The 26127-nt window shown below is 52.1% G+C and overlaps 1 protein-coding gene across 8 annotated transcripts in view; it reads left to right on the forward strand.

The window, feature by feature from the left end:
* The first annotated feature begins 2533 nt into the window (after nt 1–2533).
* The window catches only part of CIITA (class II major histocompatibility complex transactivator), a 47543-nt gene continuing 23949 nt past the window's right edge, over nt 2534–26127 (forward strand). For 5 of the 8 annotated variants that reach the window (XM_055341134.1, XM_055341139.1, XM_055341138.1 and 2 more), the window contains exons 1-3: nt 2537–3136; nt 25399–25542; nt 25815–25910. In XM_055341134.1, coding sequence (XP_055197109.1) covers nt 2851–3136; nt 25399–25542; nt 25815–25910 — 526 coding nt within the window. In that variant the 5' untranslated portion in view covers nt 2537–2850. Of the gene's footprint in view, nt 3137–10814; nt 10905–12391; nt 12461–25398; nt 25543–25814; nt 25911–26127 lie in introns of those variants that run through there. The other 3 variants (XM_055341142.1, XM_055341140.1, XM_055341141.1) reach the window with 3 other exon arrangements.

A 26127-nucleotide genomic window follows, 5' to 3' on the forward strand; every position in this document is an offset into this window, starting at 1 on the left:
TTCTTCTACATCTTCTTTCTTTTTTTATTTCTTTCTTTCAAATGTTTTTTTTAAATAAGGTTTTATTTTTTTAAGTAATCTCTACACCCAGCATGGGTCTTGAACTCACAACCCCAAGATCAAGAGTCACATGTTCCACCAACTGAGCCGGCCAGGTTCCCCCTTTAATGTCTTTTTCATTCAGGGTTATAGTCACTGCTTTAAGAATCCTTGTCTGCCAATTTCAATATCCGGGTCATCTAGAAGTCAGTTTCCTTGATTGTCTTTTTCTCTTGAGAATGAGTCCCTTTTTCCTGTTTCTTTACAGGCAAGTAATGTTGGGTGTATGCTGCACATCATTTGTTGGAAACACCCTGTTTTTTTTTTTTAAGACTTTATTTATTTGAGAGTGAGTGGGAGAGTCTCATGAGCAGCAGGGAGGGTGAGAGGGAGAAGCAGGCTCCCCACTAAGCAAGGAGCCCGATGTGGGACTTGATCCCAGGACCCTGGGATCATGACCTGAGCTGAAGGCAGATATTCAACTGACTGAGCCACCCAGGTGCCCCAAGACTCTGGATTATTATAACCTGGACAGTGTTAATTTGTTGTTGTTGGGATCCCTGGGTGGCGCAGCGGTTTGGTGCCTGCCTTTGGCCCAGGGCGCGATCCTGGAGACCCGGGATCGAATCCCACGTCGGGCTCCTGGTGCATGGAGCCTGCTTCTCCCTCTGCCTGTGTCTCTGCCTCTCTCTCTCTCTCTGTGTGACTATCATAAGTAAATAAAAATTAAAAAAAATTTGTTGTTGTTGATTTAGTGGGCTCCTAACTTGTCTGGAATCAAATGCAGTCTCCTACTCCCCCTCTGACCTTTATAGTAGGTTGCAATTCAAATCTCAGTTCAGTTCCTTTAACCTCAGCTGGGCTGTTTGGAGTCTAATTGTGAATGTATACATGCTTCAGAAGTCAACTAGATATTTGGGCAGTTTATACACAGACTTTGGAGCAACTCCTCTCTCCCCTTTCTGAAAAAAATTTTTAAAAGGTTTTATTTATTTATTTGAGACAGAGAGAGAGAGAGCTTGAGCGGGGGGGGGGGAGACAGAAGGAGAGGGAGAAACAGACTCCCCACTGAGCAGGGAGCTGGACAATGCTGGGTTGATCCCAGAACCCAGAGATTGTGACCTGAGCTGAAGGCTCAGATGCTTAACCCACTGACCCACCCAAGCGCCTCCTTATTGGGGTTTCTACTCCCACTTTCCAGCATCTATTTTTACCCCCAAATTCTGTCCTCTGGTTATTCAGGGCAGTAAAACTTTGCATTTTCTGAGTTTTAATTGTCCTGCACAGTGGTGATGGAGACTTGCCTCCAGGCTAATCCCATGAGCTGAGAACTCACTCACCAAAGGTATTCTTATCTTTCATGTGTTGACTTCCTTCTAATATCAGCCAGTTCCAGTCATTCTTCAGTGCCCTTAGGTAGTTGTTTTTGTCTTTTTTTTCCCCCCCCCAGAGTTGTTAGTTTTTATCTGTGGTAGAGTCAGTCAGGTAGGAGCTACTCAGCCATCCTGGAAGTCGAAATCTTTATTTGTCTCACTTAAGTGAACAATGCAAATGGTCCCATCTGAGAGATGGTAAAGCTGAGGCCAGGCTAGGAAACGAAGTCACAGGTATGTTTCAAAATGATAAGGGAGAGCGATCAACTATGAGAAAAAAAAATAGGTTGGGAATTTTTTTTTAAAGATTTATTTATTTATTTGAGAGACAGAGAGGGCATGAGTGGGTGGGGGAGAGAAAGAGAGAATCTCAGGCAGACTCCATGACGAGCGCAGAGCCCCGGAGCCCAGTGCAGGACCGGATCTCACCACCCTGGGTTCGTGACTTGAGCGGAAACCAAGAATTAGATGCTCAACCGACTGCATCACCCAGACACCCCTGGGTTGGGAATTTTTAGAATAGAATCCTAAAATAGACTGGCTCCTACGCAAAGCCTCTGTTCTGTGCATTTGTAGATCGGGGATGATATTCGTATGTAGTCAGTTTTCATTAAGTGGTCACTAGATCCAGCACCAAGCCCTTCCAATGCATTATCTTTTTTAATCCTCAAGACAACTTAATGAGGCTGGATTACTTTTATTAGGAGATTTTGGCTAAGGAGGGGATTGAGGGTTAGTGAGGTTAAGCCCAAGATGACGGTCGTATGCGTGATTAATTAATAACAATAATGAGAATAATGGCTGATATTTATTGAACAGTATCATGCAGATAATGTCTGGGTGCTCTGCACACCTTATCTCATTAATTCTCTCAAAAACTCTGGGAGGTCAGGGCTGTTATTATCGCCCCGTCTGACCCAGTGAGGTAAGTATGATTATCATCATCCAGCCTTTTCAGGTGGAGGAATGGGGGCTTGAAAGAGGCCGAGCAAGGAGTTCTGTGCTGTGAACCCCGGCAGATTCACCCCAAAGCCAATTGTTTAACCCCTACACCCCAACTGCCTTCTTGTTATGATAAAACATCTAAAAAGGACCATCACTGTGCGAGTTCCCACAGAGGCAAGTCTGCTTCCCGTTTAGCAAATACTGGATTGGATCAGATGAAGCCCACAGGCTGCAGGCTTCTCTGACATGCACGTAGGCGGTCCCAGCAAGCATCTGTGGGGTCCGGATCAGCCCCAGCACCCATTTCCAACCACACATCAGGCACCCCAGCCTGCGACGCAAATGAGGAAACCTGCCTAAGCAGGAATAAACAGCACCAAACTGTAGAGTTTCCCTCATCCTGTTTTTCACTTCGTGTTTTGGATGCTGCAGGCTGGGTGAGCAGAGATCCTAGGCTTTGGCCCAGGCAGCTGGTCTGCCCCTGAGCCCAGCCATGAACCACTTTCAGACCATCCTGGCTCGGGTCCGGATGCTGCTGTCCAGCCATCAGCCGAGTCAAGTGCAAGCCCTCTTGGACAACATGCTAGAGAAGGAGCTTCTCTCCCGGGAGTACCACTGCGCCCTGCTCCGCGAGCCTGATGGCGAGGCCCTGGCCAGAAAGATCTCCTTGACCCTGCTGGAGAAAGGAGACCCAGACTTGGCCCTCTTGAGGTGGGCGTGGAGTGGGTGGCAGACCCCAGTGGCGGAGGGGGACCCCAACTCCTCCAAGGACCATGCTGGTAAGTCGGCATCCCCTTGGCCCGAGTAGCAAAGGCTGGCTGTAGGCAGCGCACAGATTTTCCCTTCCCTCTGAAAGGAAAGCCAGTGTGATCATCCTCGTCCCCAGATGGGAAGGCGGAGCTGGACAGGAGTCAGGGCCTCTGGATGAGTTGGCAGGAGCAGCAAGTACTTGGAGAACTCCGTCTGTGATGCCGGGTGTGCTGGAGGTCCAGCCAGCACGCTTCCCACTCTGCTTAAGAAAAGACCATCCTGGAGGAATGCGACCAAACACCTGCCTGATTTGTACCCTGCGCAGCCTTGATGTGTCAGGCCCTGCACTGGGCACCGGGGCTGGACGCAAGGGGCTCACGGTCCAGTGGGGAAGGCGGCTGCAGACACTTGGGGAGGCTCCAATGCAGAGAAACGAGGTTCCAGAGGATGGGCCATGAAGCCAGAGAGCAGAGGATGCCGTGCGTGCATGTGTGCGCGCGTTTGTGTGTGCGGGTGTGCATGTGCGTGTGTGCATCTGCGTCAGCGAGAGACAGAAATCCAAAGACAGGCAGGGCGAGAGAGGAAGGAAGGGAGAGACGGAATAGAAGAAGGGAGATAAATAAAAGAAAGGGAGAGGCCAGAGGGAAGGAGGAAAGGGGAGAAGGTGGAGGGAAGAGGGGGAGAAAGAACGAGGGAGACGGAGACACAGAACAAGAACCAGATGGGAGAAAAGAGGGGAAGAGTCTTGACGCTTTTAGAGTCTTGACGACACTCGACGCCTCTTGAATCGGAAAAACAAGCCTACAACGTGTCGCCTCCCCCCACCCCGCAAATAGGTGAGGTGTCCCTTCCCTGCGGCCAAGAGGCTCTCGGCTCCGCACGAGCATCTCTGTTCTGCACCTGCTCTCCCCAGGTCTGCACTTTTCCAGCTTTGTGACTCGGCGCCGTAGAGTCCAGTCATTCGTGGGTCCTTTCTGGTTTCAGAGCCACTTCGAGTGGGAGAGGGTCACAACGATTCGCGCTCGTTGAGTGTTTATCACGCGCCTGGCATAGCCCAGGGACTGCGCGGCACTCTTAGTTCTGACCTAACGAAGAACACAGAGAGCACCCAGAGGAGACAGCACCCCAGGTCCCCAGGTGCCAAGTGGTGGAGGCTGGATTTATGTGGAGGCAGGCAAGCTTTATCCTCAACCTGGCTTGGAGGAGGGAGAACGCCTTCTTCTGAGGGTGTTGATTCAGGTGCCAGGGTGGTGCATGCGTGTTGTCTCCCCCACGCCCCCGCTCTGTCAAGTTGCAAATGTATAAGAAGTTGGTTTTCCTCGTGGTTACAGTCTCGCCCGGATGGTCCCTGTTGGTTTCCTGGACATATCTCTTACTCTGTCCCTCTCCTACCTAAATGGGCTTCCTGATTTCTTCTTGGGGGTGCAAGCGGCTCCTGTCCCCAGGGGTGTGGTCTTGATGGGGGTGCAACAGCCACCCCGGGATGGGTGCAGGGGCATCAGCACCATCCTCCCTCCTTGCAAACTGCATGCTCCTAGCTCCTTTATGTGGGGGCTGCCTGACACCTCTGGCCCTCCCTCCTCTGCCGGTTCCTGTTATTTCACTCTGCTTCCTCCCTGGGGACGTAATATTTTTATTTCTGACCCCCATGTGACTAGAGAAAGGGAACTGGGCTCAGAATGATGTGGTCTTCAGGGGCCTGGGAGACAGAGAAAGGCAAGGTGCCTCCTTTCCCTGCCCTTTCCTCCTGTCATCCAGGCCAGCTCCCATCAGGGCTGCCAAGGGTGCGGCTGTGGGACAAGCCGGGCCGGAGCACCTTCGGAGGGGGAGAGAGGGAAGGGGAAGGAGAATTGCGTGCTTTGTAAAGAAAGGGCCCTGCCTTTGGTTTCAACAAGGGTTCAGAAGAGGAAATCATCATGTGAAGGTTTTGTAACTCTCTCCTCAACCCTTACCGATCTGCACTGTCCACTGCTCTAAACTCTGCCCTGGCTCCCCATCGCTCGGAGGGAAAGCGAAATCCGGACAGTGGCCCACAAGGCTCATCACAATCCGGCTCTCGCTGCTCTGCCCTCATCCCCTACTGCTGTTCATCTCCCCCAGCCATACTGGAGTCCCCGCTGTCCCCGGGACGGGCCTAGCATATTCTCGACCACAGGCCCTGGCACGTGCTGTTCCTACTAGGAGCGTCCTTCTCCAGATATCCTCTAGGCCTCCCCTCTCAGCTCTTTGCTTAGATCTTACCTTCTCAACAAGGCCTACCTGCAGCATCCTCTTCAGAACTGCAGGTCCTGTCCACACTCTGAGCCCCCTCCCTAGACTGACATTTCCCCCTTCTATATATTTAACTATTGTATGACTGTGTTCATTGTCTGACTCTCCCACTAGAAAATAAGCTCCATGTGGGTAGGGATCTATATTTTGATCATATTGCCTCCCAGATGCCTAGCACAGCGCCTGCCACTGGGTGGGCATGTAATGTAGATTTGTTGAATGTTGGATGGTTGGACGGATGGATGGATGGATGGATGAATGAGTGGGCGGGTGGATGAGTGGGTATGGGTGGATGAGTGGGTGTGGGTGGATGGCTCAGGTATTACCATTATTCTCACTTTACAGAATGGTAAACCAAGGCACAGAGAGATTACGAGATTTGCCTCAGGTCACGGCCTAGGGAGGGGGCTATCGGATCTCACAGGGCTGGACCTGCCGCTGCACTTTCTGCTTGGCTGCCTCTTCTAGACAACCCAAGGGGTACCGTAAATCTACCCAAAACAGGTTGACCATCTTCAAACTGAAACTAGGCCAATGATTCAGAAGTCGCCTTCAGTTCCCATAGTGCCCTCGTGCAATTGTGCAGAAAGCCTGTCCCCGGGGCTGTGACCCTGGGGGTTCGACCCCATACTACACGAGGCAGCACAGGTGCATCCAACCCCAGACAAGCTCAAGGGGGAGGTCTGAGAGTCAAGGTCCTTGTTCTGACACAACTCAGCACCCAACAGCTTCCTTGGAGAATCAGAGCAAATGCTCGGGCCATTCTTTGGCAACAGTGGGTGACAACATGTGGCAGGCAGTCTGGGGGCAGAGAAGAGACAGTGAAGATGGCAGTGATGGAGAAAGACCAGGCTGGACCCTGGAGAGCTCTGGGTCTGAGTAAATGCTCTGATTCTTACAAATCGTGTGACCTCAGCCGCATGACTGGATCACTCTGACCCTCTGTCTCTTCATCTTGAAAATGGGAATGATGATATAAAGCCCCCAGGGGCTTTCTAGAGCGAGGGTTCAATGAGACCATAGCTAGAAACTATCTGAGGCAGCGCGTGGCGTTGTATAGCTAGGCCTAGAGGGGTACCCGGCAGAGAGAACTGGACAAGGATGAATAAACCGGGGGGGGAGTGAGGTGAAAAGAAAACAATTGTGTCTACGGTCCCACCGGGGGCTGCATCGAATATCTACACGCCTGTTCCATGAGTGACTCAGTGCTTGGGCACTGAGTGCATGTGAGGAGCGCATCAGCGTGCCCCTGCCCTTGGGCTGGCAGGCACACGGTTTCTGCCCTCAGACTACCTAAGGGCGGGTCATGGCCCCCTCGCTCCCAGGGCTGTGACTGTGAGCACTCTCTGGAACCTCTCTGGGCCTCAGTTTTCCGCCTCTGTAAAATGGAGGCGATAATAGTACCCAGGTACTGTTATCTCAGAGGGTGCTCTGAGGGTTCAGTGACCTCATCCGACGCAGGGCATGTGCACTCCCGGCCAGGAGATTTAGATCTTATTGTTGGTTTTCCTTGGCTCTCATTTGGTCTTTGGTCCCTTGATGTTTTCACAATGTGTTATTTTTGCCCACAGGGATACTGTTTCTAGAACCATTAGAACAAAGTCTCCCTCTAGGATGTTGCCTGATTTATTGGAAAGGAAGGGACCCACCCCAGGCGGTCAAACTATTCCTCCGGCTTCCTTTCCCATCTGACTCTGAGCACAAGAGCCACCAGAGCCCGGACCTCCTCCGACCCCAGACAGGAGAGGCGCTGTGCCCTCGCACCCTCCTCTTTTTCTCCCCAAGACCCGTTTCTGCTCTGATCTGGGGGGAGCCGACTGCCTCTTGGAAGGAGACGTGTTGGCAAGAACACCTGTGCTCGGTTCACCTTGGATGGCCTTCCCCGCCAGCCAGACTCACGTCACCTTCACCCTCACCCCATCCCGCCCCCGGAGTCGCAGAAGGAAAAGTGCCCACAGCCGGAAGTTGGCACTTCCCCATGGGTTTTCCCAGGCTGACAAATAGCCTGTTCCATACTCCATTTGGCTCCCAGCCTGGCACCTGCTCCGACCAGAGCCCGTTTCTGTTCTCTGTCGTTGTCTTCAGCAGACCACCCATGAGGTTACTCAGTCTCTATTTATCTCCGTAGCCACCTGCCCAGCCACCTACCTGTCTGCCCTCAAACTTACCTGGTCTACATAACCACCTACCAACACCTATTTATCAATCCACCGACTGGTATCTGTTACCCACTTACCCATGCTCACCAATCTGTTTACCTAAACATTCCTATTTTTATGTATCAACTGATTTACCTGCCTTCCTACTGACTCGGCTGCTTGTGATTTTACCGACTATTAGGCCTGCGTTCTCATGCACCTTCCTACCTGTCTAATGTGGATACAAACCAGTTTTATCACATCTATCACTTACTTCTTTCCCTTCCTTCCTTCCATTTCTGCCTTCCTCCCTAATTTTTGTGTTAGCACCTGCTAGGGATTTTGGTGGGCACCAAAAAAAAAAAAAAAAAAAACCATAAGAAAAGGCACTTACAACCTAGGGGGAGGGGGGCCTTCACCATTTGGAACTTGAGTCTGCCTTGATCATTCACATCCAAACCTGGTTCCTTCATTCAAACAATTTTGGAGCAGTGTGGCTTTTAAATAAGAAAATAAAACACCGGCTCCCAGACACTAGCAACTTCGTGATCTAATTGGAGGCAACAGAGTCTATATTTAACAAAATAGGAAGTTCACCCATGCATTGCCAAATACATGGCAACAAGTTTTCTAAAAATGAATAAAGCCTAAGATTGATGTTACCTGGAAGGGTGATGAAAGCAGGAGCTCAGGCCTTGAAGGGAGGCTAAAACAGAGCCCGATGGGGAGAAGGCAGGAGCTCGGTCCTGGCCGGGGTAGGACCTTCTCCAGCTGAGGTACCACGTAGGGCTGAGCATGTCGGTTTGGGGAAGACTGGAGACAGGGATGACGGGCTTACTCACAAGCTGAGTTTCCCTCATGTCCTCCCCTTGGGACTTGGCAGGGGACCCCAGTCGGCAACTTTAGCAGTACTTCTGCTGGTAGCCAGTGGTCTTTGTCATGCTGGATCTTCCCTGGAGACAAATTCACATGCCCAGAGCAAGGCTGGCTTGAACAGCGCTGAGACGCCCATGAGTCGGGAGGGAATTGAGCTTATTCCTGGCAGCCCTGGGCTCAGGAGAATGGTCACCACCTTTGAGGGAGTTTTGAAGAGGAACATCAGCAGGATGAGAAATCCTTAGCTCAGCTTAACCCCTCTGCCCTGCTCCTTGCCTTCCCCACTCGGTCAGGTGGCTCGGCCTTCTAGCTCTGCTGCAATACCAGCCTGCTCACTCATCTCTTTGTTTCCACAGCCCCTGCTGAAATTCAGACCCCATCAGCTCCTGGCTGGGCACCACAGTGGGGTCTCTACCAGGTACCCTCCTGGTGCTAATCTACAGCCTGTTTGGCATCAGCCAAACACACAGCCCCGTACATGTCATCACCCAGCTCAGAGACCTGGGTTGACACAGGCAGGGCCAGATTTGGGTCTTGAGTGTGGGCCTGGGGGATGGGTGGGGGTGGGGGTCAGGGAGGACGTGGAAAGACCAGGCAGCGAGATGGGACCAGGTGAGAGATGATGGCACCCCCAGTCTGACTTGACTCTCATTGCAAGCTCTGCCCTGCCGTGAACGTGAATCAGAACTGCTTTGGCCATGGCCGTCAGAACTGCCTCCAAGAATAGGAAGGAACTCTCATAAGTGGCCTCGAGGCAACAGAATGGCCAGGATTGCCTGTCCCTTGGCACCAGGTCACGGGAGGAAGAGACTTCTTGAGATCTGTAACAGTTGTCACGTCTGTTTTATTAGCCTAAGAAGGCAAGACCCTGTTTCAAATTGACTATTAGCATTTCCCACTTGTCTGCCTACTTCCTCCTTGGGCCCTCTAAAAGCAGGGGCTGTTCCAAAATAACCACCATACATAGATAGGCATCATAATCTTTATTTCGTTTGTGGGAAAACCAAGGCCCACACACAAAGGGAGTGAGGGGTCCAAGGTCATACACCTGCTGGTAACAGCAGGGCCTTGACACAGCTCTTCAGACTCCCAACCCCACGACGCTCTTTCAGTAAAAACGCAGGAAGGAGGCACCTGTCACTGATTCCCAAGCTTCATTCACTTCAGGACCTCCCTGGTGACTTCTACACACCGTCTATACTATTAATTGCTTGGCAGGTGTTTTTTCAAAGCACTCACATTTTTTTTTTAAAATTCAACTTTATTTTCCAAGGAACGTTTATGTCCACCATAAAATGAAAGGAATGCCATCCATTGAAGTTAACTATGAAGCAGGAAGGCAGGGCAATGTTTACACAAGTCCAGCCAGATTCTGTGGTCTCACTGAAGGCTTGTGGCGGAGGACTGCTTTCTGGGAAGCAGGGATGCATCATGCATTTGAAGAGGCATTTAGGACCTATTGGCCTGACAGAGATTTTCTCCTAGATGCCATCAGGAGCATGGGCAGAGATTGCAAGGGCCCCAACTTTCTCCCTGTGGGTCAGTGCTATTTAGCACTGCATCCGTATCTTACCCCAAACCATCTGCCTGTTAAGTAAACCACGTTTGGGGTAGGACTCTTTTTTTTAAGATTTTTAATTTATTTATTCATGAGAGATACAGAGAAAGAGAGGGAGGCAGAGACACAGGCAGAGGCTCCATGCAGGGAGCCCAACGTGGGAATGGATCCTGGGTCTCCAGGATCACACCCTGGGCTGCAGGCAGCGCTAAACCGCTGGGCCACCCGGGGTGCCCAGGGGTAGGACTCTCTTATGGGCGATTCACATTTTGGTCCAAGGTCTTGGAATACAAACAACGAGCAGACCAGTCCCGATCACCAAGGCAATTCAGGGCAGTTTGGGCAGTTTGGTGCTCGGGGTGGGGTAATGAGAGAACATAGCATCTGGGAGGGCTGCTGGAGCCTAGTTGGGGCGCTCAGCTGGTCTTGAGGCATTTGTGGGGCTCTCTGAGCCTGGCCCTGTCTGGCAGAGGATGGCAGGTATTGGCAGCTGGCACCAGAGGGGCTCCACTGTGGTCACCATGATTTTTAGAATGCCATTGTGTCAAACAAAGGTCCCTCTCTAGGAGACAACTCTCAGCCCTCTGAGGTTGCCCCGTTAGGTCCACAAGGAACTGAAATTAACCTCAGAGGCCCCTGCGCGGTGTAGGGGGGGAGGGCTTAGGGAGTGTGGGCAAATTAGAGAGTATTAGATGGAGAAATCTGACAGCCCGATGCCCCTTCTTAGGGGGAGAGTTTTCTGTTGGTCCCTTGCCTGCTTGCTTTGCACGCCTGCTTAGTCTGGCCTGAGGGGTTCCGCTGGAGATGAAGCTGTCACCTCCAGAGCTGGGCGTCCTGATTCCCGGCTGGGCAGACTGAGGGCTCCAGACTCAGGGCGCAGCTGCCTCATCGGGTTTCCCACCATGCGCTGTCCGGCTCCACGCCCTGCAGGTCCCTACCTGCCCGAGCCCCAAGGTAAAAAAAGGGGGGGGGAGGTGGATGAAGTTGGGGCTGAAAATGCTTCTGGATTTCGGGTGGGATCTCAGGTGGTGCCACCATCTCTGAACTGGGGGGTGGGGAGGGGCTGAGAGAGGAGGGGTCCTCGTCGGGGTTGTTGGAAAAAGCGGGGTGGTGATTTCCTTCCACTTGAGGGACCCTGAGATCAGTGCAGGTGGCTGGCACGTGAGAGGGCTTTATCAGCGCTGAAGGGTTCTAGAAGGCCAGCTTTCGGGAGGTGTGTCGTTAGCTCTCATCATTGAAGGCTCCGCTCAGCCAACCACAAGGGCCTCGCTCTCCCAGGTAAACACTGAAGGGGTGCCCTTGAAGGACAGATTCCCTGCCAGACCCCACTCTATGCCCGGGAGAGGCAGGAAAACCAGAGCCAGTGTTGGCTCCTTGGTGTCGCTGCTGAACCCCAGCTGGCCTGTCCCCTGGTCAGATGCTTCCCTCTCCCCAGTTTCCAAACTGTGCTTTTGGGAAGAAGTGGGGGTTAGGAGACAGATGGTGAGGGACCCCCTAGGGTGGGTCTGAACGCCAGCTGCACTGTTGGCTGGGTGTGATGTGACCCAGAACACGTCACCCACCTTCTCTGAGACTCTTTTCCTGGGCTGTGAAATAGCATGTGGGGCAATAATGGATCAAGGTCCAGCATAGTGCCTGTTACATTGTAGGACCTGAATATCATCCTAGAAGCCCAGTGTGATGGTGTCGCTGTGCTGTTTGAGAAGGGTGAGACTCCTTTCCTAGGACATCATGGAAGTGTGGCTTCTAACCCAGAACCCACACATGGATGGCAAGGTTGCCAGCTCCGTTGCATAGAGCAGGTTAGGAGTTTTGATGGGGAAGGAAAGGTCAGAAGTCCCTTGACCCACCCCCTCAATTCCAGACAGGAAATCCAAGCCTGGGAAGGGAAGTGACCTCCTCAAATTCTTCTGGTAGGTGGAGCTGGGGTCCAGGACCTCTGAAGGAGGAGAGGCTGGAAGATTGCCAACGAGGATGGGGTGATGGGGAGGCAAGTTTGCCAAGGCTGAGTTTAGGATCCCTGAGGCATTTTCCGGAGTGAAGGGCTCAGCCGGCAAGGCTCTGGGTCCATGTCCCCTGCAAGGGTGGTTTGGTTTGTCACTTTTCTGGCTGGGCTGAGCTGGAGAGAAATCCAGACCACCCCAAAGCAAGAGTGGCACCGGGCTTGCAGATGACCTAGGGAGGGCTGCTGGCTGCCCCCTCACCCCCCCGCCCTGAAACCGGGGAGGATGGCCATTTGGAGGAGGTGATATCTGCTCGGGGAGTGCCCTGGAGTACAGCGATGTGACCCAGGCGCTTCGGAGAAAGCACGTGGTGGGTGCAGCAGCCGGAGGCGTGGGTGCTTACTCCCCAGCTTGGCCCAAATCCCGCCCCAGCAGAGAGAAAGTGAAAGAGAAAAGGACACCGGCGGCTGCAGGGGGTGAGGTGGGGTGGCTGGGCGGCAGACCCGCTGGAGCTGGCGGGCGGGCGGGAGAGGCCACCAGCAGCACGCGGGAGTCCGGGGAGCAGCGGTAGGTGACCGGGGGGCCCCTCGCCCCCTGCAAGTCAGTCTGGCTGTGGAGGCTCAGAGGCTGGAGGCTACGGTCCTGAGGTCCCACCCCAAGTCTGAGGGGAGGGAGAAGGGAGCGTGCGGGAGTGCAGCGAACCCGGGGAGGAGCACAAGGAGCTAGGGCGGGAGGCATGGGGCGAGGGGAGGCGGGCCGGCAGGTGCAGGTGCAGGTGGAGCACCCCGCGCCGGAGGAGCGCACCCCAAGGAGCCCAGCGCTGATGCCCAAGCCCGGGGCGCACACCCTGTCCGTGCACCCTGGAGTGTGGATGGGCGCCCGGGGCGCGCAGCGTGGAGGGGCACCCAGGCTCTCCCTCCTCTGGGGTCCCTGGGTCCAGCCCGACCTTCCCCGAGCCTCTCGGCTCTCCAGTAGGATCTCAGCCCCGCTCGGACTCAGGGGTGCAGGTTGCCAGCGCTTGGGTGGGGTGCCTTGCCGAGAAGGGTTTGTGGCAGGGTGGAGGGGGGTAACCTGGCATTTAGTGCGCGTCCAGCGGAAATCCTCCCCTCTGTCACCCGAGAAGAGGCAGCGAAACCGGAAAACAATAAATCTCTTTTTTTGGGGGGGGGGTCACAGAATTGCTCTGGGGAGCACAGAGGAGCACAGACAAGTGTCTTGCTCATGTGGGGAAAGCCAGGGGTGTTTATGAAAAGGAAGGAAGGGGTGATGATATTATTTAGGCAAAGAAAAGCAGAGAAGAGAAAGCCTGCTAACTCAGTGCCCACCTGCCCAATCGCTTCTATTGTCTTATTATTTTGTTGGCACTGTCAGATGGGACTGACCCTTGTAGGTATGAGCTCTCCTGGCCCTATCTGATCTGAATGCAGGTTGTTCTGTTGACTTTTTATGAGCAACTGCTTGTAAAACAATTGCCACTTCTGGCCTAGTTCAAGAGTTCATGAGTTGGAAAGGAAAATGGGACTTTAAAGCATAGTCTCCGTGTCCAGAAATTTTACCTGGACTGTCTTTGATAGTCTGGGGTGGGGGTGGGACACGGCTTTCTGGGACTGCTTTGACGGGATTGACATCTCTACCTCACTTTGGGATCCTGAGTCACACCTTCCGAGGAGAGAAACCAAGGAGTCATAGAAAGGGGGGGGGTGGGAAGGGGGGAATGTCTTTCTGGGGTTCCAGAATGCCACAATTGGAGCGGCCATGCCCAGTTCTGTCTGGGACCCTTAAAGCCCTCGGTCCTCATCTGAGTCCCATACCCTCCCCACATCCAGGGTGACACAGGGTAGGAGACAAACCCAGCAGTCCACAGCGCCCCACTTCCAATCAGGAAGGAGCCAGGAGTTCCTCACTTTGGCAAGACACCTTCCATTTATGAAGCTCCCCTTCCCCACCAACCCAGAAAAGAAACACTCCCAGACTATCAGAAGGTTAAGGAAGTTGGTGCTTCTTGCTCTAGGGCCTGGTGGCGGGGAGGGGGGACAAGGGGAGATTCCAGAAAATCGACACCTTCCAAACCACAGGCTGCCAAGGTAAGAACCTGGTCTCCAAAATCCCAGGATGTGCAACGGAAAGATCTTCAGAGAGAACTGAGCCAGGGGGTCTTAGGCTTCTCGGAGAGTCTCCCAGGCCCCGCCCCCAGGCCCCACCTGGGCTGAACCACCTATCTGGGTGATTCCTGTGTCAGAGGTGAAGAGGTTATACATGCATGGAGAGGCACTGATGTGGTCCAAACCCTGTTCTCTCACTATGTTGCAAAACCTCTGGGGACTTCCAAAGGAGGTTTAGTAATCAACACCACATAGTCGAGCTGTTGGTAGAGTCAGAATTTGAGCCCAAGTCAGGAGGGCTCAGTCCAGGGCCTGGGCAGTGAACCTCTACAAATATAGGGCAGGTTCTGGGTAGTCAGAGTCTTGCTGATACAGCAAAATCTGTCTGATTGGCAGGGACCTAGTTTTATCCCTTGGGACTTTAGCTCCTGGTACCTTGTGAGGAGTTGTCAGGAAATTAGCCAAATGACTCAATACCGCGATCTGGGGTCAATCCCGGGCAATCGGGGAACTGGCCTGAGGAAGAGGGGGAAGCTTCTGGACTTGGCGTTCAGGCTTGCCATCAATCACCTGGATTAATGACTTCCTTCTCCAAGATGCATCTACAAGATGGCTAAGGCAACAGCACTGTCTTGGTGATGGCCTGGCGTGCTACAGGAGCGCTTTGGAAGAGCCACCAAAGAATACACCTGTTTGGGGAGTAACCATTACAGCTCCTTGAGGGATTGTACTGGAAAGATCCGAGGGGAAGTTGTGGGCAGAAGGGAGGTTTCTAGACTTTGATGCATACACGATGGGTGGTCCACAGACAGTTCTCACAGGGGCATCAATTGACACTGGTTCTCAGGGGCAGGAGATGATTGTTTTTCTGATTCTTTCTCAAGCCACCTTCCTCATTTTTGGTGTATAGACATTTTTGACAACACTCATACCAGCTGATGTTTCTTTTTGACAGAGTGGTACGGCCACTGACAACATTGTTTGGGTTTTTTTCAGTGGCAAGTGATGCTCGTTTTTAAACGAGGGGCGGTAGTGATAAAAGTTTTCTTTTTTTTTTAATGATATAAGATTTACCAACATAGTCATTTTTAATTAATTGAGCTGTGCTAAATACATTCCTACTGTTATACAACCATCACCACCGTCTGTCTCCAGAACTTTTTCATTCACCCCACATGGAATCTCTGTCCCCATGATGTGCTAACTCCCCATATCCGCCCCCCTTTCCCCCTGTGACCACCCTTCTACTTTCTGTTTCTATGGATTTGACCACACTAGGTGCCTCGTGTAAGTGGAATTCTACAGTATTTGTTCTTTTGTGACTGGCTGTCTTCCGTCGGGCGTGATGTTTTTGGGGTTCCTTCATGTTGTAGCATGTACCAGGGCTTCCTTCCTCTTTATGGCCTAATAATATTCCAGTGTTCAGAGAGGCCACGTTGTGTTTATCCATTTATCTGTCAATGGACTCTTGCGTTGTGTCCACCTTTTGTCTATTATGAACAGTGTGCTGTGGACATTCATGTACCAGTATGTGTTTGATCGCCTGCTTTCAACTCTGGAAGGTTTCCTTTTAACATAAACATATTTGTCTCTGTAAAAAGTCAATTCGAGGAAAATACAGACATAAAGTATCTAGCAGGTGGTATGCAGATCTGACCAAAAAATTGTAAAAGGGGCTGAAGCACACTTGAAGTTTGGGAGACTGGATTGCCTGAAAGACCCTGGAAGTAAGTGTAACCATCCCGGGTGTGGGGCTGGGGGCTCCTGCATCAAAGGCATGGCTGTCGACAGGGACTCTTGGAAGGGGAGGTAGAAGAACCGAGGAAGGTGTTCAATCTGGTTCTAGGATTTTCAGCTGGGGAGAAGCGGAAAGGGCAGAAATGGACAGTCTGGAAGGGTCCCTTGTGAGAAGGAGAATTGTAGACCTCCCAGGGTTCGAGAAAAGTCACACAGGCCGGGGGGCAGGATTTTCTTGGCAAGTGGAAACTCCAGCTGCCTTGAGAATAAAACCCATTTTAATTCACTACAAGGCAAGTGTCCATGTGAGGGGGCACCAGGGGGGTGCTCATTTAAAAATCCAGGACCTCTGGGAGTCGGGCCTGGGCTCGAAGGATGTGTTTAGCGCCCTTTCCAGGGAGTTTTGCTTCACAGCCAAGCATGCTGATGGCTTGGCTCTGTTGTCAAAGGCAGAGCTGGCCCATGGCTCATGGCTCAGAGACTCCAGCACCCAGCAGAGGGCCTGGCGCTGGTGCAGGCTTAGGCACCCTGTTAGGTCAGGCTGGGAGGCCCAAATGGAACTAGGGGCCTGGCTTTGCTCCCTGCAGCCACCGGGTGCTCATTCCCCTCCCCATCCCAGGTTGTCTGGCTCAGGTTGTCTTCTGGGGAGCAGGGGGGATGGTGTGGGAGGTAACCAGTTGGACTCCTTTCCAGATCACTGACAGCAGTTTGGAATGTTGGGGTGTGCAGAAGGAAGCCACCTGGAGGTGGGTGGGGCCAGGTGGGCCAGAGGGGACTTGTACTCCGGACAAGCACCGACCACCCCTCCCCCCACCCGCAGCTCTTGGGGGGGGGTCTCCTGCCTTCCCATCCTGCCTCCACCAGGCCCCTCGGCCCCCATAACTGTGCCATATAAACGCAGCAGCTGAGATGGTATCATTGGAATCCCAAAGATTTTCCAAGTCGCAAGGAGGTGAATGTCCTCTGGGGAGGACAGGGGGTCCAGAGAAGATAGGTGGCTTTCCCAAGCTCTCAGAGGTGGTCTCTGTGGAGGCTTTTGTGGGGTTCTCTATTATTTCCAGGCCTCCTTGTGAAGAAACAGAATGAGCTGGTCTCAGGTCAGAGCTGAAGATTGGCAGATGGGAGAAGTGCATTGGGGAGAGGTGAGGTGGGGGGACACCGCAGGGAGAGGAAAGAGGCAGCATTGGGCACAGGGAAGATTGGGCTGGCAGCTGGAAGTCTCAAGAGGGGTTTCAGCCACCCCTCTGCCCCCACAGAGCGCACTGGAGCTGGGACAGCTTTTGGGGTTACTGCAAATTGAGGCACCAGCCGGACCTTTGCACCCCGCAGAGACCAGTCATCAGACATGGGCTCCCCTTGGAGAAGGGCTGTGACTTCGAGCTATTCCCAGAGCCGGGAGCTGGGAGCCCCTTGCCTTCCAGCAGCTGGTAGATGGACGCCCGGCCTCAGCCCCTTGAGGGGGTTCATCCTGGTTGTAGTGGGATGCTACATGCAGCACCTTTGCATAGCACCGTACAGTTAAAATGGTCAGAGTATTTGGAGGCCAAGGTCGAAAGGCTCATCCTGAGCTGTGTGTGTGTGTGTGTGTTTAAACATGTTATTTATTTATTCATAGAGACACACACACACACACACACACACAGAGAGAGAGAGAGAGAGAGGTAGAGACAGGCAGAGGGAGAAGCAGGCTCCATGCAGGGTGCCGGACGTGGGACTCCATCCTGGGTCTCTAGGATCACACCCTGGGCTGAAGGCGGCGCTAAGCCACTGCACCACCCGGGCTGCTACCGAGTGTTAACTGGACTCTGCAGCCCCTTTCTGGAAGGGAAGGCTGTGGGATCTCCATCCCCTTTAAAGCAGCTCTGCCTTTTCCAAGATTTGCATTCTAATGCATTCAGGGTGTGTCGCTGTGTTTCCATGTGTTCTTGTAACATCTCTGCTGCTTTTTCATGCACATGGATGTCGCTCTGCACGTCCAGATTGGGCTCTCAGAGTTCATTCTGTTTCTGACTTTTTTACTCTGCTGTGTTGCTGTGTGGGCCCTTGGCCTGTCGCTTCTAACACTGCATCATCCTCCGTGGATTATAGTGGCTATTTTTTTACTGTCCCTCCATCAGCAATGGGCCCCCACATGGCATCCGTCCTCTGTCACCACAAATAGTACAGAGCATCCTCTGAAGGGGGTTCTTGTGGTGCTGTGGAAGCAGTTTTTTGGGGATGTCTCTACCCAACCTTGAACTGTAAGGTGGTAGGAGCTTTGCATCCTTTCGTATTTGAAGCCTGCTGGGTTGCTTGCCAAGGTGGTTCCATCAGTCCACTTCTACTAACCTTTGGCATTTCCTAGCTTTCTAATTTTGGCCAGTTGTACAGTGTCAAGTGATACATTGCTGTTTTTATTTTATAGCTTACACAACTGTAGCACCTGGAAATATCACTTGAGGCAAGTCACAGCAACCCAATGGGGTAGACGCTATGCCAACCAAATGCAGTGGATTTCAGAACCAGGAGAGGCTGAGGAACTTACAGGAAGTCACACAGTTAGTGGGGAATTGGCATTTGAACCCAGAGCCCGCACTCTTAACCATCTTATTATTAATTATTATTATGTTTTGTCTCCCTCATAAAAATATTATCTCAGTCTACATTGCAAGCTTCTTGGTGGGGACTATGTTTTAAACAGCTTTAGGACCCCTGGATTGGGAGGAGGTGCCCAGTAAATCATTGTTTTATGGATTTGGGGGAAAAAATAGTGCAGCATGTCTCTTAGAATTTATCTGGAGGACTGCAAGGTGCAAGGAAAGAGGAACTTATTTGATCTGTGAGCCCCACAGAGGCACTGACTATGGGGGCTGGTCAGGGAAGATAAGGTGGCCCGGGGCTCCTGGCTTCCTGCCACCACCTGAACCCCGGAAGCAGCTGGTGCTCATGAAGTTGGGGAGCAAGGTGGTGTTGGGGGGGAGTCTTGGGGGTATGGGGAGGGGGGAAGGCTGACAAGCAATGAAGAATCTAGAATCTCAGAGTACCTCAGCAGAGTGGGCTCCACACCCATTTGATAAAACTAAGGCTCAGAGGGTTCTCAAGATCAAAGGCTGAGCAGGAACACAATGCCATGTCTCTAGCCACACGGTTAGAAGATTTCCATTCCTTCCTCAGGGGGAGAAGCATAGCCCACATGCCGGGAAGTATTTCTTCTCCTGCTCTTTTATCACAGTGCAGAGCAGCACTCAAGAGTTTGGGGGTAGCAAAGGTGCCCCTTTCTCTTTCTCAACGCTGCCTTAGACCCTCAGACACTCCTTTTTTTCTGGAAAGAAAGCATCTGATCCACTGAGTCCCGCCTCATTGTCATCTTCTGTAAAATTAATAGAATACGACCAATTTCCCAGAGTTGCTGTGACAATGGAAACAAGATTATACGTATAGAGTGTCCAGCAAGCCCCCAACACAAAAGAATCTCCTAGCAGTGAAGGAACGGTATGCTGGCACCCGGAAGGGCTGCACACCCGGGTTGTCAGGTTACAGAAGTGCGAGTTGGCATGGTCTGGGGTTCCTTGATTTCTCTCAGGGGAGAAAGAGGAATGAACATAGTCTAGAAACCATTTGGGTGCCTATGGTCTTTAAAAATTTGTGGTGTAGTCCAAAGTGGGGATGAAGTGAGCCCCCAGAGGGACTTTTGGTGGCAAAAAGATTAGGAACTTTTGCTCAAGTTGGATGTAGAAGGTGGTGGCCCAGGGGGACGGGAGGGTTCCAAGAGGACCTTCTAAAAATACTGCCTGTTTACCAAGAAGACACAGACCACTTCTCTGCTGTGCCCCAGACAGCTCCACAAAAGGAGACATCATCTTGTCACCCACGCCTTCTGTCACCAGGCGAAGGAGCCTCCCCAGGGTGCCTTGGGACCAAGAGGGACTCAAAGAAGCTACGGCCTTTGGAGCCAGGCAGTTGGTTCAGAACCTACCAGTCTTCTCTCGGCCTGGTTCTTTATCTGAGAATGAGAATGCAAATCACAAATGTGTGTGTTAGATTGAATGGAATATGGTCTGTACACCGTGTCATTCAGGGCCTGGCCCTCAATGGGCACCTATGGATTCTAGTAATGCATCACTTTCATGGCTGGAGAGAGCCCCTGGCTTGTAGCAGAGTACAGGCTGCAGTCTCGAGGATAGGTGAGCTAGACAGACAGGGCTCCTGCCTTCACGGGACTCCTGGACCATATGATCTGCCTTGGGCTGGGGCAGCTGAGGGGGATTGTCTCCTCTGCAGTGGGGTGATTTGAGCCATCTCTGTCCCCAGTCCCCTCTAGAGTGGCACGTCGGGGAAAGAGTCCAGTCGGGGCCTTCGAAGCACTTCCAAAACATCTAGAGACATAGAGAACAAGGTTGTGGGAATGCTGGGAGGTCCCAAGCCAAGATATAAGTCGATCCCGGCGTGAATGGGAGGTGCTGTGGCTTTGGGAGATGGAGACTAGGAGACTGGACTCCAGAACTGAGCCCCAGCTCTGCACAGTCCCAACATAATAGGATTCCTTTGACTGTGGGCCTCCTAGGTGCCTCCGAGAACCTCTCTTGGCCTTTCAATGGTTCAAGGGAAGAGTCATTATCCTGATCTAGTAGTGGGAAAACTAATAACTCAGAGAGGTTAAGTCACTTGCTTAATGCCTGCTAGCCAGGATTCAAACTCAAACTCTCCAACTAGGTGACCTTGGACAAGCCATTGCACAAGTGTTTGAGTATCCTCGTCTGTCAAATGTTAAATCCTGCCGTCTTCCTAGAGCCCTCGGGGAGTTCAGATGGGGGGTTGATTGGGGGAGGCCCATTATGAGCCGCAAATCTCTGTCTGCTCAAGACAAAGTGCATGAAGTGCAAGGTTCAGCTCAGGGTAGCTGAAAGGGAGGTGCTGAGTGTATGTTGGGGGTATCTGACCGTGGATGTCTTCTTCTCCTTCTTTTGAGAGAGAGAAAGAGAGAGAGAGCGCGCACCTGAGCAGGGGGCGGGGAGTGGTTGGGACCAGAGAGGGAGTGAAAGAGAGAAGCAGGCTCCAAGCTCAGTGTGGAGCCCAATGCGGGGCTTGATCTCACAATCCTGAGATCATGACCTGAGCCAAAATCAAGAGTCCGACACTTAATCAGCTGAGCCACCCATGCACCCCAAGACTAGGTGTCTTATTGTCTGGGTTTAGCCAATGACACAGAACTTGGGCCCACAGATGACTTTTCTCCCAGGCACCTTCTCAGTGATAGCGATGGGGAAGTGTGCAGACCTCCCAGGCTGCATTGTTGGCTGTGGGGTTTTCTTGTTCCTATGGGGTCTGTGGGGCCTCCTTATGTAAAAAGGACAGAAAGCTTGGCTTCACAATGTTGTGACTTATGGATGAATGAAAGAGAAAGAGTCCCATTGTCAACCCCACAGAGGTTAGAAATGAATTCATAATAATTAACAATAATGATAGTGATGATGATGGCCATCACCCTCATTTGCTCACCGTGTATGTGTTGGGTGCTGTTCTAAGCCACCATTCACGAAGAGCTTGCTAAGTGCCAGATGCCTTTCTGAGGGCTTTATGAAAATTAATTCACCTGATCCTTATGAGTTACTGATGACTATTCCCATTTTACAAATCAGGACACTGAGGCTCCAGGAGATTGAGAAAATGAACTTGTCCAGGTTGTGATGAGTTGGTAGGTAGGGACAGCTTCAGAGGTGGACAATTTGACTCCAAAGCTCACACAAGTTGTTTCTCTCTTCTGTCAGTGTGTTTCTCTGATGTCTGATCGTGTTTGGCGATGCTGTCCAAAGTTTGAAGCTGAGCCTGTCAGTTGTGAGGCTGGGTTATGCTTCCTCAGGCCCCTCCCCACTGCACCTCCTGCCATCGCCCTTCTGTAATAGGACCTGGTCCCTCCCTATTCCTGGGCCTAGATATGAAGGGGGTTGTTCAATGAATGGAAACACGTTAGCTGGCAGGAAAGAGCACTGGACTGAGAGTCTTGTGCTGGGGGTGCCGGTGGGGGGATCCGGTTCAGGCTTGGCCAGGGACAGGTGTCCCTCCACAGGGTTTCATCCACTCTGTAGAGCAAAGGATGTTGAACTGAAGGTCCCTGGCAGACTTGGGGAACTTGAGCAAAGTCACACAACTCATTGGTGAACTGACTGGGCTCCATCCAGAGCTGTTGTCACCAGAGCTGGCTGCCTGGAACAAGAGGCAGACTGCTACTAGGTAAGCAGTCCATAAATAGCACAGTGATTCTGGGGTAGGAAGACAGTGGGCAAGATTTAGGGACAGGAAGTCTTTTCCGGCCGCCCTGGAAAGAAGAGACTTCTCGGGCTCCCAGGCCAGTGCTGGGAGGGGTAGCATTCTTGTCCCTCGGCTCCCCAGGCTTGGTTTCACCACCAGAAGAGGGTGGGGGCCCCATCTTTTGGTCCTGCTTCCTCTAGTCATGGTTGGCTGGGCCTTTGAGGCGAGTCTGTGATGTTTGGGTTCCTGCGGCCCCCACTCAACCCATTATCAGCAGGCAGCCTCAGCCAGGGCCCCATGTTGGATTGGAAAGTTCTTTCTCTGTGATACCTGGGGTCTGATACCCGGTGGAGACCCTCCATAGGTGGTGAGCATCGTTAATAAGTCAAATGAAAAGAAGCAGCTGGAAGGTGGTGGTGACTTGGGTGTGTGTTCTCCTGATCCCATTTTGGCTCCACTTTCTTGCCGCCCAGGCAAGCCACTTTGAGGCCAGCTCTCCTCTCGTCTCTTCCAAAAAGCTCTGAGTCCTTCCAGCAAATACCTGCATTTCATGAATGGCGGCCTCCATATCCGAAAGATATGTCCACATCAGATCCCTAGAATCCGAATGTGACAGGCCCTGCCCTGCCTCTCCTTCCTTCCCTGCCATTATTTGGAAAAAACGTTTTTCCAGGCCTAATTGAGATAAGGATCTTGAAGTAAGATCATCTTGGATTATGCAGATGGGCCCTAAATCCAAAGACAGGGGTCTTTTTTTTTTAAAAAATTATTTATTTATGATAGTCATACAGAGAGAGAGAGGCAGAGACAAGGCAGAGACATAGGCAGAGGGAGAAGCAGGCTCCGTGCACCGGGAGCCCGATGTGGGATTCGATCCCAGGTCTCCAGGATCACGCCCTGGGCCAAAGGCAGGCGCCAAACCGCTGCGCCACCCAGGGATCCCGACAGGGGTCTTTTAAGAGAAAGGCGGGGCACCTGGGTGGCTCAGTGGTTGAGTGTCTGCCTTCGGCTCAGGGTTTGATCCCAGGGTCCTGGGATCGAGTCCCGCATCGGGCTCCCTACAGGGAGCCTGCTTCTGCCTCTGCCTGTGTCTCTGCTCTTTCTCTCTCTGTGTCTCATGGATGGATAAGTGAAATCTTTAATAATAATAATAATAATAATAATAATAATAATAATAGAAAGGCAGAAGATTTGAGACATGAAGGGGAGAGGATGCGACCACTGAGGCAGAGAGGACAGTGATTTGGACACAAGGTCACAAAGAAAGGAATGCTGAATCCTTTCCAGTCTCCAGAAGCTAGCAGAAGCAAGGAAGGATTGTCCCCTGGAGCCTCTGGCAGCACGTTGATTTGGACTTCTGGCCCCCAGAACTGTGAGAGACTAAGGCTCTGTTGCGTTGAGCTCTTCTGTTTGTGGTACTCTGCTAAAGGGGGTCTAGGAAATGAAGCCACTAGGGAGTGGAGCAGGGTGGCTGGAGCCGCGGGCCTGAGGCCTCCGAGGGGCTCCAGCCAGCAAGAGCTGCGTGCGCCAGGGAGGCTGCGCAGCCTCGTCTGCAAAATGGAGCCAATAAAGCCGATCTTCCCCAGCTGGTTTTGTTTTGTTCGCACAGCTTTATTGGGATGTCATGCACATAGCATGCAACTCCCCCATTTAAAATGCACCTTTCAGGGTGCGCCTGGGTGGCTCAGTTGGTTAGGTGTCTGTCTTCGGCTCTGGTTGTGATTCTCGGCGTCGTGGGATCAGGCCCCACATTGGGCTCCCTGCTCAGCGGGGAGCCGGCTTCTCCCTCTCTGTGCTGCTCTGCCGACCCGAACTCTCTCTGTGTCAAATAAATAAAGTCTGTTTTTTTAAAAAGATTTTTATTTCGTTTATTCATGAGAGATACAGAGAGAGAGAGGCAGAGACACAGGCAGAGGGAGAAGCAGGCTCCATGTGGAGAGCCTGACATGGGACTCAATCCCGGGTCTCCAAGATCACGCCCTGGGCTGAAGGCAGCACTAAACCACTGAGCCACCCGGGCTGCCCAATAAATAAAATCTTTAAAAAAATAAAAATAAAATAAAATGCACCATTCTGTGGGCTTTTTACTGTATTTGCACAGTTGCACAACCATGCCCACATCAGCTAAAGAACATTTTTGGCATCCCCCTTAAAAGAAGCACCACCCCATGATCAGTTGCTTCCCAGGTTTTTTTCCACAACTCCCCTAACCCTAGCCAACCACTAATTTACTTTATCTGTAAAGATTTACCTATTCTGCACATTTCATATACATGGAACCATACCGTATATGGCCCTCTGTGTCTGGCTTCTTTTGCCGAGCGTAATGTCACATTTCCTTCATGTTGTAGCAGGTGTCCATGCTTTATTCTTTTTACGGCTGAATAGTACTCCATTGCATGGGTTTATGACATTTTGTTTATTCATTCATTTATTGACAGATACTTGAGTTGTTTCCATATTTTGGCCATTAGAAATTATACATTTATGAAATTTCGTATATAAGTTTTGTTTTGTTTTTGGAGATTTTATTTATTTATTCATGAGACAGAGAGAGACGAAAGACACAGGCAGAGGGAGAAGCAGGCTCCTTGTGGGGAGCCCAATGCAGGACTCGATTCCAGACCCCGGGATCACACCCTGAGCCGATGGCAGATGCTCAACCACTGAGCCACCTAGGCGTCCCACATTTCCATGCATTGGCCTCATATATAAGTTTTTGTGTGGACATGTCCAGAGTGTTTGGAAGATTGAATGAACTGGTGTCTATGATATGCCCTTCACCAAATGAAGAATCTCAGAATCAGCTGCGACTCCTCCAATTTACAGATTGGGAAACTGAGACACAGAGAGGAGCAGCAGAGACTTGCTTGAGGTCACCCCAGACAGTAGAGCAAAACACTTAATTGCATCTCCTTGTGTCTGACTGCCCAGAACCAAATCCCAGTTCCATTTGGACCTGGGTCACCTTGTGCAAGTTAGCTTCACCTCTCTGGTCCTCAGTGTCTTCATGTGGAGAAGAAGCATGGTAGTAGTATCCACCTCATGTAGTTGGTGTAAGAATGAAATGTGCTAGCCCATGGGTCTGGGCCGTGTTAGGTGCTCTGCAAATCTCAACCGTTCTCACTCTTGGCAGCGCCAGATGTGGAACTCAAGTCACCTGGCTCCCAAGTGTCAGGCGTTTTGAGTCTATGCTTCCCCAGTCCCCTTCCCTGTATCATGAGCATCTTCCCAGAGTGATTGTAAGTTCCTTGGAGGAAGGAGCTGTGGCTTCCTCTCTCCACTGCCCTGAGCATATAAGAGGTGCTGGATGAGCACATCCTTGGCCCTCCCAAACCCTGGCCTTCACTGGGTGCCCCAGCTAGGAACGGTGGTAGGTGTTAATTCTCTACATCTTTCCAACGCTCCCTGTGATGACCAAACATGTCTTCCTTCCAGACAGTGGACAGTTTGCCGCCATGGAGTTGGGGCCTCTGGAAGGCGGGTACCTGGAGCTTCTCAACAGCAGTACCGATCCCTTGCAGCTCTTCCACCTCTATGACCAGACGGACCTGGCTAGAGAAGAGATTGAGCTCTTCTCAGGTGGGCCCTCCACCGCCCCCCGCCCCGCCCCTCGCATGGCCTTGCTCACCTCCCCCCTCATCCTGCAGCTAACGCAGTCAGCAACCCAGCAACTGGGGGATGCTCCGGCCGTGGAGCTCGGGTCAGCACCACAGATAGCTCCAGACCGCTTGCCAGTTGTTTGCTTTCAAAGGGGACATCTGGTCTCCCCGCCCCACCCCACCTCGCCTTCCGTCCCCACCAGCTCTCTTCCCAGACCTTTCCTCCTTCATCCATGGGGCTTTTCCCTCCAGAACCCGACATGGACACCATCAACTGCGAACAGTTCAGCAGACTGTTGTGTGACATGGAAGGTGACGAAGAGACCAGGGAGGCTTATGCCAATATCGGTGAGGAAGTGTTTGAAACCCGGGAGAAGGCTAGCTGAGGGGGAGAGTTCCTTTTTCTCTTTTGTTAACCTCTGCCATCCACCACAAACCACAGCAGGCTTCTCCCTCACGAATCAGGGCGTGGGGGATGCGGGGAGAGGGCTAGAAGAGAGACTCGGGGGAAGAAGGGAGATCAACCCCGTTCGCCAAGGACCACCGGGCAAACAACATCTCACTT

This window comes from Nyctereutes procyonoides, unplaced genomic scaffold, assembly GCF_905146905.1.
Source record: "Nyctereutes procyonoides isolate TBG_1078 unplaced genomic scaffold, NYPRO_anot_genome, whole genome shotgun sequence".
Taxonomy (NCBI): Eukaryota; Metazoa; Chordata; class Mammalia; order Carnivora; family Canidae; genus Nyctereutes; species Nyctereutes procyonoides.